Genomic DNA, 14,442 nt, shown 5'->3' with positions numbered 1-14,442 from the left:
CTGTATAGCCTCGTTTTCTCCCATGTGTTGAACCCATAGCTGCGACAACTGAGCTATCTGACTTATATATGGTGAGAGCATCGGTCTCGGCCTACAGCAAATAGCTATTCCGTCTGCTCTGCCAGCAACACTCCGACTAAACAGAGCAGCAGAAAAAGAATGGGCTCAGTAGGTACAGGGCAAAAAGCACAAACCATATAGATAATACAACAATTGAACAGGTTACAAAGGACAAGCTAAATGTGATTTAGTGGAATCGTTCACAAACCACTTAGGGGTGAATCAGGTGTGTAAGTACTGGGCTGTAACAAAACATACACACCAGCCCTCCAGGAGTTTAAGACCTCTACTATAGTGGTTCCTATCCCACTAGAGAAACACATCTAATATAGTGGCATTTTTTTCAGAACACGCCTCCATAGTTTGAACTTAAATGACCTTTAATGACCTCTCACCTGCCGTCAGAGATGGTCTTGGTGAAGAAGCGCAGGTATTGGTAGATCTCCACGTTGTCATGGATGTTCAAGATGTCCTCCTCTTTGTACTTGAACAGAGCCAGGGCATACCTAAATATCACCTGGATCAAAACCATGCATGTACGTTTACATTAGAACTGCCGCAACAACAAAAAATCTAACCAGACTCTGGACAATCAATATCATTTTGTCAATCAGTTAACAACCAGTCATACTGCAGACAGGACCCACATTTGAATAACCATGAGCTAGAAGTTTCTGTTTTTCTTTCGGCCCAGGCGCTAGTCTCTCTTAAGCACGGTACCTTGGTGCCCTCGTAGAGGAAGGCGTCCCACACCCGCAGGAGGATGTCGCTGGGCAGGCTCTCAACGAACACCACCAGGAACCAGCTGAAGGTGATGAGGGACACGTCCACACTATGCTCCTCAAAGTGGGCTGTCAGTCGGGGCATTTTCTCCGCCATGAAGTCCTTCAGCACACGCTGGTCCACCTGCAACATCCACCCATACACCATGTCACATTGAGTCACATCAGCAGATGACAACAGATATTGGCATGATATGAGCAATGTTGAATTCATTACGTTGTTCATGAAACATATGCGCAATTTAAAAGTTTCAGTTCCATGTTTTGGAACAGATGCAGAACTGAAACGGATTAAATCCCAGTAAAAACACCACTTCCCATATTTTTATTACAGAGAACTCTAGATACAATTATTTTACACATCTATACAGTTGTTTAAAATCACATATTTTGCTTCTTTGAGCCGGATCATTACCTGCGAGGCTATGAGTGTTTTGGTGTAGTAGTCCTGAGGCATGATGGTCTCCACCACAGCTACTAGACACCAGAAGGCATCCTCCTCACTCTCCAGCACCAGGAGAGCTATGGCTGCCAGCCTGAAAGGAGAGGGACTGGCCAATATCATAGTTGCCCTTGGATATGCTGTCAAGATTGTTTTGACGTCTGAGAGCTTGTATGGTATATCTACAGCCTAGTCTGAGTAGCCAGATCCAGGAAAAAGCATGTTTTTAGACTAATCATAGATTTTCACAAAATAAATCTAAATTGTTATAATCAGGCTTCCCTAAATTGAGAAGATTGTGTTGGTAGCATCCTGACTGGTTGCATCACTGCCTGGTATGGCAACTGCTCGGCCTCCGACCGCAAGGCACTACAGAGGGTAGTGCGAACGGCCCAGTACATCACTGGGCGTTTGCAATCGCAACAAATAATCTTCTCAGACCCCAACCAAGGAGCATCAAAAGTCGTGCTATAAATTCTCAGACAACACAAAAATTCCTTGATGCCCTTCCAGACTCCTTCTGCCTACCCAAGGACGTCAGAGGACAAAAATCAGTTAACCACCTAACTGAGGAACTCAATTTAACCTTGCGCTATACCCTAGATGCAGTTGCACCCCTAAAAACGAAAAACATTTGTCATAAGAAACTAGCTCCCTGGTATACAGAAAATACCCGAGCTTTGAAGCGAGCTTCCAGAAAATTGGAACGGAAATGGCGCCACACCAAACTGGAAGTCTTCCGACTAGCTTGGAAAGACAGTACCGTGCAGTACCGAAGAGCCCTCACTGCTGCTCGATCATCCTACTTTTCCAACTTAATTGAGGAAAATAAGAACAATCCAAAATTTATTTGATACTGTTGCAAAGCTAACTAAAAAGCAGCATTCCCCAAGAGAGGATGGCTTTCACTTCAGCAGTAATAAATTCATGAACTTCTTTGAGGAAAAGATCATGACCATTAGAAAGCAAATTACGGACTCCTCTTTGAATCTGCGTATTCCTCCAGGGCTTAGCTGTCCTGGATCTGCACAGCTCTGCCAGGGCCTTGGATCGGGAGAGACACTTAAGTGTTTTAGTACTATATCTCTTGACACAATGATGAAAATAATCATGGCCTCTAAACCTTCAAGCTGCATACTGGATCCTATTCCTACTAAACTACTGAAAGAGCTGCTTCCTGTGCTTGGCCCTCCTATGTTGAACATAATAAACAGCTCTCTATCCACCGGATGTGTACCAAACTCACTAAAAGTGGCAGTAATAAAGCCTCTCTTGAAAAAGCCAACCCTTGACCCGGAAAATATAAAAAACTATCGGCCTATATCGAATCTTCCATTCCTCTCAAAAATTTTTGAAAAAGCTGTTGCGCAGCAACTCACTGCCTTCCTGAAGACAAACAATGTATACGAAATGCTTCAGTCTGGTTTTAGACCCCATCATAGCACTGAGACTGCACTTGTGAAGGTGGTAAATGACCTTTTAATGGCGTCAGACCGAGGCTCTGCATCTGTCCTCGTGCTACTAGACCTTAGTGCTGCCTTTGACACCATCGATCACCACATTCTTTTGGAGAGACTGGAAACCCAAATTGGTCTACACGGACAAGTTCTGGCCTGGTTTAGATCTTACCTGTCGGAAAGATATCAGTTTGTCTCTGTGAATGGTTTGTCCTCTGACAAATCAACTGTACATTTCGGTGTTCCTCAAGGTTCCGTTTTAGGACCACTATTGTTTTCACTATATATTTTACCTCTTGGGGATGTTATTCGAAAACATAATGTTAACTTTCACTGCTATGCGGATGACACACAGCTGTACATTTCAATGAAACATGGTGAAGCCCCAAAATTGCCCTCGCTAGAAGCCTGTGTTTCAGACATAAGGAAGTGGATGGCTGAAAACTTTCTACTTTTAAACTCGGACAAAACAGAGATGCTTGTTCTAGGTCCCAAGAAACAAAGAGATCTTCTGTTAAATCTGACAATTAATCTTGATGGTTGTAAAGTCGTCTCAAATAAAACTGTGAAGGACCTCGGCGTTACTCTTGACCCTGATCTCTCTTTTGACGAACATATCAAGACTATTTCAAGGACAGCTTTTTTCCATCTACGTAACATTGCAAAAATCCGAAATTTTCTGTCCAAAAATGATGCAGAAAAATTAATCCATGCATTTGTTACTTCTAGGTTAGACTACTGCAATGCTCTACTTTCCGGCTACCCGGATAAAGCACTAAATAAACTTCAGTTAGTGCTAAACACGGCTGCTAGAATCTGGACTAGAACCCAAAAATGTGATCATATTACTCCAATGCTAGCCTCTCTACACTGGCTTCCTGTTAAGGCAAGGGCTGATTTCAAGGTTTTACTGTTAACCTATAAAGCGTTACATGGGCTTGCTCCTACCTATCTTTCCGAGTTGGTCCTGCCGTACATACCTATACGTACGCTACGGTCACAAGACGCAGGCCTCCTAATTGTCCCTAGAATTTCTAAGCAAACAGCGGGAGGCAGGGCTTTCTCCTATAGATCTCCATTTTTATGGAACGGTCTGCCTACCCATGTGAGAGACGCAGACTCGGTCTCAACCTTTAAGTCTTTACTGAAGACTTATCTCTTCAGAAGGTCATATGATTGAGTGTAGTCTGGCCCAGGAGTGTGAAGGTGAACGGAAAGGCTCTGGAGCAACGAACCGCCCTTGCTGTCTCTGCCTGGCCGGTTCCCCTCTCTCCACTGGGATTCTCTGCCTCTAACCCTATTACAGGGGCGGAGTCACTGGCTTACTGGTGCTCTTTCATGCCGTCCCTAGGAGGGGTGCGTCACTTGAGTGGGTTGAGTTACTGACGTGATCTTCCTGTCTGGGTTGGCGCCCCCCCTTGGTTTGTGCTGTGGTGGAGATCTTTGTGGGCTATACTCGGCCTTGTCTCAGGATTGTAAGTTGGTGGTTGAAGATATCCCTCTAGTGGTGCTGTGCTTTGGCAAAGTGGGTGGGGTTATATCCTTCCTGTTTGGCCCTGTCCGGGGGTATCTTCGGATGGGGCCACAGTGTCTCCTGACCGCTCCTGTCTCAGCCTCCAGTATTTATGCTGCAGTAGTTTGTGTCGGGGGGCTAGGGTCAGTTGGTTATACCTGGAGTACTTCTCCTGTCTTATCCAGTGTCCTGTGTGAATTTAAGTATGCTCTCTCTAATTTTCTCGTTCTCTCTTTCTTTCTCTCTCTCTGAGAACCTGAGCCCTAGGACCATACGTCACGGCAAACCGGGCATGATGACTCCTTGCTGTCCCCAGTCCACCTGGCCTTGCTGCTGTTCCAGTTTCAACTGCTCTGCCTGCGGTTATGGAACCCCTACCTGTCCCAGACCTGCTGTTTTCAACTCTTAATGATCGGCTATGAAAAGCCAACTGACTTTTATTCCTGATTATTATTTGACCATGCTTGTCATTTATGAACATTTTGAAAATCTTGGCTCTCTCTAATTCTCTCCTTCTCTCTTTCTTTCTCTCTCTCTCTCGGAGGACCTGAGCCCTAGGACCATACGTCAGGACTACCGGGCATGATGACTCCTTGCTGTCCCCAGTCCGCCTGGCCTTGCTGCTATTCCAGTTTCAACTGTTCTGCCTGCGGTTACGGAACCCCTACCTGTCCCAGACCTGCTGTTTTCAACTCTTAATGATCGGCTATGAAAAGCCAACTGACATTTATTCCTGATTATTATTTGACCATGCTTGTCATTTATGAACATTTTGAAAATCTTGGCATAGTTCTGTTATAATCTCCACCCAGCACAGCCAGAAGAGGACTGGCCACCCCTCATAGCCTGGTTCCTCTCTAGGTTTCTTCCTAGGTTTTGGCCTTTCTAGGGAGTTTTTCCTAGCCACCGTGCTTCTACACCTGCATTGCTTGCTGTTTGGGGTTTTAGGCTGGGTTTCTGTACAGCACTTCGAGATATTAGCTGATGTACGAAGGGCTATATAAAATAAACTTGATTGATTGATCACTGGAGCCAAGCTTCCTGCCATCCTGGACCTCTATACCAGGTGGTGTCAGTGGAAGGCCCTAAAAATTGTCAAAGACTCCAGCCACCCTAGTCATAGACTGTTCTCTCTGCTACCGCACGGCAAGCGGTACCGGAGCGCCAAGTCTAGGTCCAAAAGGCTTCTTAGCAGCTTCTACCCCCAAGCCATAAGACTCCCGAACAGATAATTAAAGGGCTACCCAGACTGTTTGCACTGTCCACCCCCCCTCTTTTACACTGCTGCTACTCTCAGTTTATTATCTATGCATAGTCACTTTAACTCTACCTACATGTACATATTACCTCAATTACCTTGACTAACCGGTATCCCCTGTATATAGCCTCGCTACTGTTATTTTACTGCTGCGGTTTAATTATTTGTTACTTTTATTTTCTATTTTTTACTTAACACTTATATTTTCTTAACTTCTTAAAGCATTGTTGGTTAAGGGCTTGTAAGTAAGCATTTCACTGTAAGGTCTACCTACACCTGTTGTATTCGGCGCATGTGACAAATAAAATTTGATTTGATATTATTTTGGACTCTGCACTTTATATCAGTTTACAGCTTTGTACATTAGGTGGCAGTATTTCTCTAGATTTAATATTTATTGAGCACACAGCTGACTGATATAGGGAGTCTTAATAAGTACCTGTTGAGGCCCTGGCAGTAGCCGATGGTGGGGTTTTGCCAGGAGAAAGCTAGCAGAATTCGTTGGAGCTGCTGCAGAGTGGGGCTAGAGGGCGAGGAAAAGCGCTGATTGGTGGTGAGCGTGCGGTGTAGGTCCAACTGGATCTGTCTGGAGGCTTGGTGGGGTGACGTAAGGCTCTTCTGGCACAGCTGAAACAGTAATGGATGGATTTCATGTAGATGGATGGAAAGACTGATGGACAGATGAAGAAAGATTCTGAAATTGAGAGATGCATTGTAAGGAAGTGAACTAGCCTGATCCACTAGCACCCACCTGCTCATAGCGATCCGGGTGACGCTCCCTCAGCGAGCGTGTGCGTGCCCTCACCACCCAGCGCCACACCCGTGGGCGGTACTCCCGTGGCACGCCACACCGCAGCAGGAATTTGAGCTCCGGGGAGGGGCAGAGGTCGTCGGCCGGGCGGCCGCCCAAGTACTGAGCCCAGCGGTCCAACAGGGGTCTGACCCCGGCCTCCTGCCTCAGCAGGTTGTGGGAGCGGATCTCCAGGGCCTGGATCTTGGCCAGCAGCTTCATCTCCTCCACCTCATAGTCCGGGATGATCTTGAAGCCATACTCGTCATGCTCCCTGAGGAATGGAGATCAGTGTTCATTCACTGTTTTTAGATCATTTTAGCCTTCATTGACTATTGATAGTAATCTCCTTTTTGTTCATTGTGGGACTGCATTGGTGATTTAATGTGTTCTTGTAAAAAGGTGTCGCCCTTAAGAGACTGTTGTAAATCTTAAAAGGAACGCCTGTATGAATAAAGAATATAAATAAATAAAAGAGGTTGGTCCTGTCATCTATCAGTGTAGTGAAGCAGAGAAGACAAAAAGACAAGGAAAGGAAGCCAGTTCAGAGTATTGAGCCAGGGCCCGTTACCTGACAGGGTTGAGTTCGAGGACGTCGTTCAGGTCTCCTTTCAGTGCGTCCTCTATTAGGTTCCTCACAGCCTCCCGCTGTCCCGGTTCTAGATCCTTGCTCTCCTGCAGCTTCCTCAGTACACCCAGGTAACGACTCTCTATCTGACAGTTACGGGCCTCCAGGTAGGCACACTGCAACACAAAATAAGCACACCCTAAGACCGAGACTGAGGTCCCAATTCAATAAACTGTAGTGGCCTTCAGTGTTTCACTTAACCACAAGCCACTTCAACCTCGACAGCACATGCAGATGTATTTGGCACTGAATAGCGCCCATAGTCACTAGGCAGACCCACCTTTACCATAAGGCTTTTCTCCTGCTCTGAACTGTTGCGCCATAGCTTGGTCAGCTGGTAGATCTCAGAGTTCAGGAACTTGTTCTGGATCTTGTAGGCCTCAATGTCATCCTGTGTGAGAATTATTAATAGTGAGAGGAAGGGCAGGGCCATTTAAAGAAGCAAAGAAATATGATTCATATTTGTCCTACAACTACTTTTTTTGGCACCAGAGAATAGATATCTAAAATCTATTCCAAAAGACTCAAATGTTCTGGCGCCTCATTTATAATTGCGTAAATTATTATAAATTATAAATTATTATTTGCGTAAATTTGACACTAAATATCTGCGTGTGATTTTTTTTAAAAAGACTGCCACGCACAAAAATTGAGATTTCTAAACGTGGAGCACGGCATACGCATGTTTCTGGTTATAAATCCGATCTGTCGGGAACCTGTGCGCGCATGAACGAGCATTATAACTCCACCTGGATAGCGCCCGTCATTCACCTTTTATAGTGACAATAACACCCTTATTTGCTGTATACTTTGGAAGTATTGGAATTAGACCAACACGGTATATCTAAAGGAAATATCAATAGCGAACTTTATCAAATGTTTTCTTTTGCTTTGACATTTGACCATTTCTGAAAGACAAAAACAATTGCAAATTGTTGTGGACCTGTAAACATATAGTTTGAACTCAATAGTGTTTTGCATTTACTTCGTCCTGAACCTAAATGTGCAAAAATTCTGAAACATTGTCCATTCTGAAAAAAATCTAAACTACAGTAGGCTGTACCCGTGGTTGCCGATACACTTCAATGCAAAATATAAACTGTCTGTTCACCTGTATGTTATAAACCGCTCTCCCTTTTGGATGCATAGAGCAAAAACCTGAAATTATAATAGCCTCTCTAATAGGCCAAATTAAATGAGAGATGCGCATGGTAATTCGTTGTATGGCTACTTCGGGAATATGAACTCATGGCCAGAAAAGGTGCAATGGTTATGATATATATATATATATATATATTATGTTTATAAATGAAATATTGTCTAGGCTAATCGAGAAATGTGATATTACAGTAGTCAGACGTAGCCTACAAACGTCAATGGAAAAGGTGAACCGTACTGTTCTACCGTGACACTGCGCTTCGATCGGATCCCATAGAGCAAAATACTTTAAATACCAGTAGCCGATCAATTTACTACTGAAGTGGGTCCCATTAAATGAGAAATGGAACGAACAGTAGCCTATCCTAACTTGTTGTAGGCCTATAGGCTATTTCACGAGTATGAAACCATCAGTCAGAAAAGATGAGGAATGTATTAGCATAGAAATAGCTTTCTAATTATTTTAGAATGCAAAGATAATGATTATCTAGTTATTATATTTAGCTACCTGTTTTTTTGGGGTTATAAATAAGTCACCGTGTTGACTCCAATGCTTCCCACAGTTGTGTCAAGTTGGCTGGATGTCCTTTGGGTGGTGGGCCATTCTTGATACACACGGGAAACTGTTGAGCGTGAAAAACCCAGCAGCGTTGCAATTCTTAACACAAACAGGTGGGCCAGACACCTACTGGTGCCTGTTAGGCACTTAAATATTTTGTCTTGCCCATTCACCCTCGGATTGGCACATATACACAATCCATGTGGCCTCAATTGTCTCAAGGCTTAAAAATCCTTCTTTAACCGGTCTCCTCCCCTTCATCTACACTGAAGTGGATTTAACAAGTGACATCAATAAGGGATCATAGCTTTCACCTGGATTCACCTTGTCAGTCTATGTCATGGAAAGACATGTTTTGTACATTCAATATATATTCCCCATTTGCACAAGGATAATAGGCTACTTTGCCTTCTTGCATTGCAATACTTCAACCACTGGAAACTGTGCGTATACATGGTCTAAAGTTTGTGGGAGGATAAGCACTCTCACATTAAGTTCAGTTTTTATAAATGCCAACTTTTACGTAAAAACTGCCACGCGCATGTTTTGGGGCATATTTTGTGAGTATGAAACATTTATAAATTAGGCTCCTGGTCTTGGTGTCGAGGCTGGGCTTCAGTCTTGATTCCATCTCTGGTGTTGGACTGACCTACTTACTACCGACCAACCACAAACCAACCTTGAGGTTCTCAGTGTCCTCCTGCAGCTGGTGGAAGGTCAGGGCCTCCAGGCCATTAGTGGTGGACACGGTGCGTCTAGGGTCGGTCATGCAGGCTGCCACCTGCTCTGACAGCTTCAGGATCACCTGGGATAACATCAGAAAATATGATATTATTAGGCAGTGATGCCATACATTATCATATCATGAAGTGTATACACTTGGAGCCAAACAGAACTCGGGCCCATATTCAAAAGGCATCTCAGAGTAGGAGTGCTGATCCAGGATCAGGTCCCCACTGTCCACATAATCATTGTGCTCGATAAGGCTAAACTGATCCTGTATCAGCACTCCTTCTATGAGACTCTTTGTGAATACGGGACCAGACCCCAAAAATGGGTTTCACCTCCTGTTTGGAGTGGTTCTTCGCCATCATCAGTGTGACGTTTTCCTGCAGCTCGGCCACGTGGGCGTCCCTTTGGGCCAAGCTCGCCCTCAGACCCTCCGCCTCGGCCTTCAGCTCCTCCAGACGACCCTGCAGGTCAGCGGCTTGGCGCTCGCGGTGCCTCAATAGCTCCAGACGCTCCTGCTCACACTCGGCTGCCAGGAACTCGGTGCAGGTCCGCTTCTCCAGCTGAGCCGCCTCCAGGGCCTTGTGGAGAAGCCACACCAGCTCCTGGATGGGGGAAGGGGAGGGGGAGGAGGATAGGGTAGAGCCAGGGGCAGGATGGGAGGTGAATAGTGAGGTTAGTCCATCTAGTCTGGCACAGATTCAAATGAGAAGGAATACATTGAATTTCAAGACATTTGTAGGCCTATCAAACCAATCATATGCCATATTCTAGACGTCAGAGAGTGGATAAGGGCAGGGTGGAAATCAAGCATTGCTTTGTAAGATATTGGAGGTTTATTAGATCTGGCACAGCTTTGGTCTTAGCTCTAACCTTCTGGGCCTTGACCTCCTCAGCCAGCATGTGTTTCTCCTGCTGAAGGCGGGTCGTCTTGTCTGAAGCAGCTTCCCGTAGCGCAGCGGGCATGGTGGCAGAGCTGCCCCTCGTCTTCCTCCTGATCCTCGGGGATGGGCATGGGAACAACCTGCCCCCCCCAGGGGAGCGCTCACCCGCAGGGTCTGTCAACAGCAGCGGGGTGGTAGGAGTCGGGGGGTCAACGGGAGTCCTAGGGTCTGTAGGAGGGCATGGAGGTTAGCTATGGCTCTGTGGTTATTATGGACTGTGAGATCACTAACTTGTGAAATAAAATGTTTCTTTGTTTAGACAAGAAAAAAATGACAATGTTACTAGAGCAATGAGGACATTATGCTATCAGACGATGAGAAAACCTGATCCTTCTGTATGATTTCAATCAGCTGCCAACAGAGGGCAGAAGGATGCCAGTGTATTAGAGAACATCTCCAGAGGCTAGGGTGTGTGTGGGACATACCAAGCCTGTCCTGGGCTGTCTGGTAGGGGGTCTTTGATGGGTTCAGTGGGGTCCAGGGAGGAGGCGCCTCCAAATGGAACACACTACGACTCAGTTCCTGGGAGGACCGCTTGTAAAAAAGACTGTGCACCGAGTTCCTGTAGGAGCAGCACGCATGTGTGAGAACACACACAAACGTAAGCATGCACGCCAACACCTCCACCCCCAAGTGCCAGCCTTAGTGTAAACCTACTACTAAAACAATCCCTTTTTTATGAAGCGATTATGGTACAAGTCCCCCAAAAAACATTAATCTCAAAGTCACTTTCACTATGAAGTCAATCTTGACATGTTAGATTGGCAGAGGACAAGCACCTGTAGTCACATAGCTACAAACAGTTCTAATGTCTAAGATCAATAATTTCGATGAATATCAAGTCCATCGTCAACTACTACAACGTACCCCAAAGTGATGGAGAAAAAAATCTATACAGTTACATATCGGGATATTATTTTTGAAGATACGACATCATATCATTGACAATATCACAATGTTACTTTTGCGCTAGTTGGCTGTACCTGCACCAAAACCCCAGTATTTTTCCTTCATAGGTTGTTCTCCATCTTCTTTTTGTTTTCAGCACTTTTATTTGCATGACTGATTGTTTTCTCATGGCTCTCTCTCGTCCCTCTGCAGCAGACATATGGTGAGCAATATGTTTGGAACATTGAATCGTAATAAAATCACAGTATCGAATCGCAATACATATCGTATCGGCGCCTAAGTATCATGATAATATTGTATCGTGAAGGTACCTGGCAATTCCCAGCCCTAGTATCCCATACCATCTGTTGTACAGGTCCAGCCATATGCCTCAACGCCAAATGAATGGTAAAGATGGGTGGAAAAAATAATAAATAAATAAATTCACCTACTGAATCTCTATCAGAGGATGTTTGAGGGAGAAGTTGCTTAGGGGGGCCCGTTGTTGCGGTGCAGGCAGATTGGCAGCCTCCTCGCCCAAGAGGCCTGGCGGGGTCTTCATGGTGGGCAGGAAGTCATCTACGTTACAGGACGTAACAGGAAAGAACAATGTCAGTGGATCACGCCTTCTGGAGCCAGGGCACACAAAGGACACAGCTACTCATGTAACAAGCAGGAAACTTCTGGCTGAGGACAATGAGGGATATTATGGGTTGTAATAAAGAGAATAAAGATCATGACTATCTGCCCACTTGGTCTTGAGATGAATTGTTTGCTCTTACTGTACTGCTATGAACTGAAAGTTATGACACCATGGGGTGAGACCCATTGAAAAGTCAAAAAGATTCATATATTTTTATTAACTGACAAAAGTCCTGATATCTTTTGGCCAACCAAGTTGTGCACGCTAGATACAACTACAATGGCGACCGTGGGAATATTCAACGGAGTACTACGGTCAAAGCATACTGTTCTGTTCCTTCGTGAAACGTTCTGGGCATGTCAGGACAAGCATGAAATACCTCACAGTTCACAAACCAGTTGGTAGAAAAGGTTGTGTCTACAACAGGAGCAAACTCAATGGCGTTGAGCAAAGTCAAAACAGGGAACTAGCAATAACGTCACTTTTACATTGTTCATTGATGCATATTCAAGACAGCTACGACTTGAACAGTTGAATTTCTCACTTATACAAGCCGTTTAAGCTTCAAAATAACATACGGATGTGTTGATTTATTAGACCGGAATAGCCTGTAGTATGTGTAGTGTAGCCATGCGGTGTTGTAACCAAGGCTCCTAGTTCAGCAGGGTGTCAGACGGGCACTTCCTCTCTCTGTCTGGGCCATGCAGAATCACCTCCTGCAGCTGTCAGTGGAGCTGTAGAGATTCATTACACAGATTCCCCAGGGGTCAAAGAGCAGGGGACACTGGAATCACCTGGGACACGTTCAGTAGGCAAACATTGTGGAACTCCAAGATATAAATATTTTACGTAGAACAAATACGTCTCAGCTCTATTCATGACATTTCTATCTGCAACATTCTACAACTTTTGCCTACTGAATTTGGCCCTGGTTAGACCTCTTCTACCACTTCAAATTCTACTGTTGAAATACTATTGTAAAAGAGGTGGTGCTTATTTGATTGACTAGTTAAGAAAGTGTGGCGTAGCTACGGAGTAATAACATTGGGTAATACAGTAGCTGCTACCATGTCATATCTAATAACAAGTGGATAAAATCCAACTGAGTTTACCTTCACATTTAGATTGAATGAAGGTACATTAGCATCTCCTTTCCTGTAAAATCACTACTCATAGTATTTCTATCTGGAAAGTTCAGAGTGTTTCAAAATGTCATGAATAGAGCTGAGAGACATGTTTGTTCTACATATAATATTTCTATCTTATAGTTCCACAATGTTTGCCTACTGGACGTGTCCCAGGTGATTCCAGTGTGGCCAGCTCTTTGACCGCTGGGGAATCTGTGTAATGAATGTTTAAGCTACAGCTCCACTGACAGCTGCAGGGAGTGATTCAGCATGGCCCAGACAGAGAGAGAGAGAGAGGAAGTGCCTGTCTGACACCCTGCTGAACTAGGAGCCTTGGTTACAGCATCAACTGTAAATGTCGGTGTTCCTCAACGCTCGGTTTTAGAACCACTACTGTTTTCACTATATATTTTACCTCTTGGTGATGTCATTCGGAAACATAATGTTAACTTTCACTGCTATGCGGATGACACAAAGCTGTACATTTCAATGAAACACAGTGAAGCCCAAAAAAAGGCCTTCCCTGGAAGCCTGTGTTCCAGACATAAGGAAGTGGATGGCGGCAAATGTTCTACTTTTAAACTCGGACAAAACAGAGATGCTTGTTCTAGGTCCCAAGAAACAAAGAGATCTTTTGTTGAACCTGACAATTAATCTTGATGGTTGTACAGTTGTCTCAAATAAAACTGAAGGATCTCGGCGTTACTCTGGACCCGGATCTCTCTTTTGACGAACATATCAAGATTGTTTCAAGGACAGATTTTTTCCATCTACGTAACATTGCAAAACATCAGAAGCCTTCTGTCCAAAAATGATGCAGAAAAATGTATCCATGCTTTTTTTCACTTCTAGGTTAGACTACTGCAATGCTCTACTTTCCGGCTACCCGGATAAAGCACTCAATAAACTTCAATTAGTGCTAAACACGGCTGCTAGAATCTGGACTAGAACCCAAAAATGTGATCATATTACTCCAATGCTAGCCTCTCTACACTGGCTTCCTGTTAAGGCAAGGGCTTATTTCGAGGTTTTACTGCTAACCTACAAAGCATTACATGGGCTTGCTCCTACCTATCTTTACGATTTGGTCCTGCCTTACATACCTACACGTACGCTATGGTCACAAGGCCATAGCGTTCTGGCCTTTCTAGGGAGTTTTTCCTAGCCACCGTGCTTCTACACCTGCATTGCTTGCTGTTTGGGGTTTTATGCTGGGTTTCTGTACAACACTTTGTGACATCAGCTGATGTAAGAAGGGCATTATAAATACATTTGATTGATTGATTTCAATTACCCGAATACAGTGTCCTCAGTGTAACCATCGAGTGTAAAAATGATCAGTTACAATACTAACAGTAGATAAGTGGTTTACTGGTATCAAGTCTGCAGAGATGAAAGCGGTAACGCATCTAGAGCGAGCATTTGTCTGCAATTTGCAGACGGTGCAGAGAAAGATCTAAGCAC

General features: G+C 44.5%; 1 protein-coding gene across 1 annotated transcript in view; it reads right to left on the bottom strand.

Moving 5' to 3' along the window:
- LOC120048069 (TBC1 domain family member 2A-like) overlaps positions 1-14,442 on the bottom strand; it is a 30,219-nt gene that overhangs the window by 2,974 nt on the left and 12,803 nt on the right. Inside the window, exons 4-15 of the mRNA XM_038993760.1 lie at positions 11,661-11,787; positions 10,746-10,882; positions 10,250-10,488; positions 9,712-9,981; positions 9,327-9,452; positions 7,211-7,321; positions 6,874-7,046; positions 6,264-6,576; positions 5,952-6,139; positions 1,258-1,378; positions 781-966; positions 456-577 (exon numbers count right to left, since the gene is read on the bottom strand). Of these exons, the coding sequence (XP_038849688.1) occupies positions 456-577; positions 781-966; positions 1,258-1,378; positions 5,952-6,139; positions 6,264-6,576; positions 6,874-7,046; positions 7,211-7,321; positions 9,327-9,452; positions 9,712-9,981; positions 10,250-10,488; positions 10,746-10,882; positions 11,661-11,787 (2,113 nt within the window). The remainder of the gene's footprint in view (positions 1-455; positions 578-780; positions 967-1,257; positions 1,379-5,951; positions 6,140-6,263; positions 6,577-6,873; positions 7,047-7,210; positions 7,322-9,326; positions 9,453-9,711; positions 9,982-10,249; positions 10,489-10,745; positions 10,883-11,660; positions 11,788-14,442) is intronic.

The sequence above is a fragment of the Salvelinus namaycush genome, chromosome 5, assembly GCF_016432855.1.
Source record: "Salvelinus namaycush isolate Seneca chromosome 5, SaNama_1.0, whole genome shotgun sequence".
Lineage (NCBI taxonomy): Eukaryota > Metazoa > Chordata > Actinopteri > Salmoniformes > Salmonidae > Salvelinus > Salvelinus namaycush.
The sequence above is the reverse complement of the archived record's forward strand: the minus strand, read 5'-3'. Positions and strand labels throughout refer to the sequence as shown.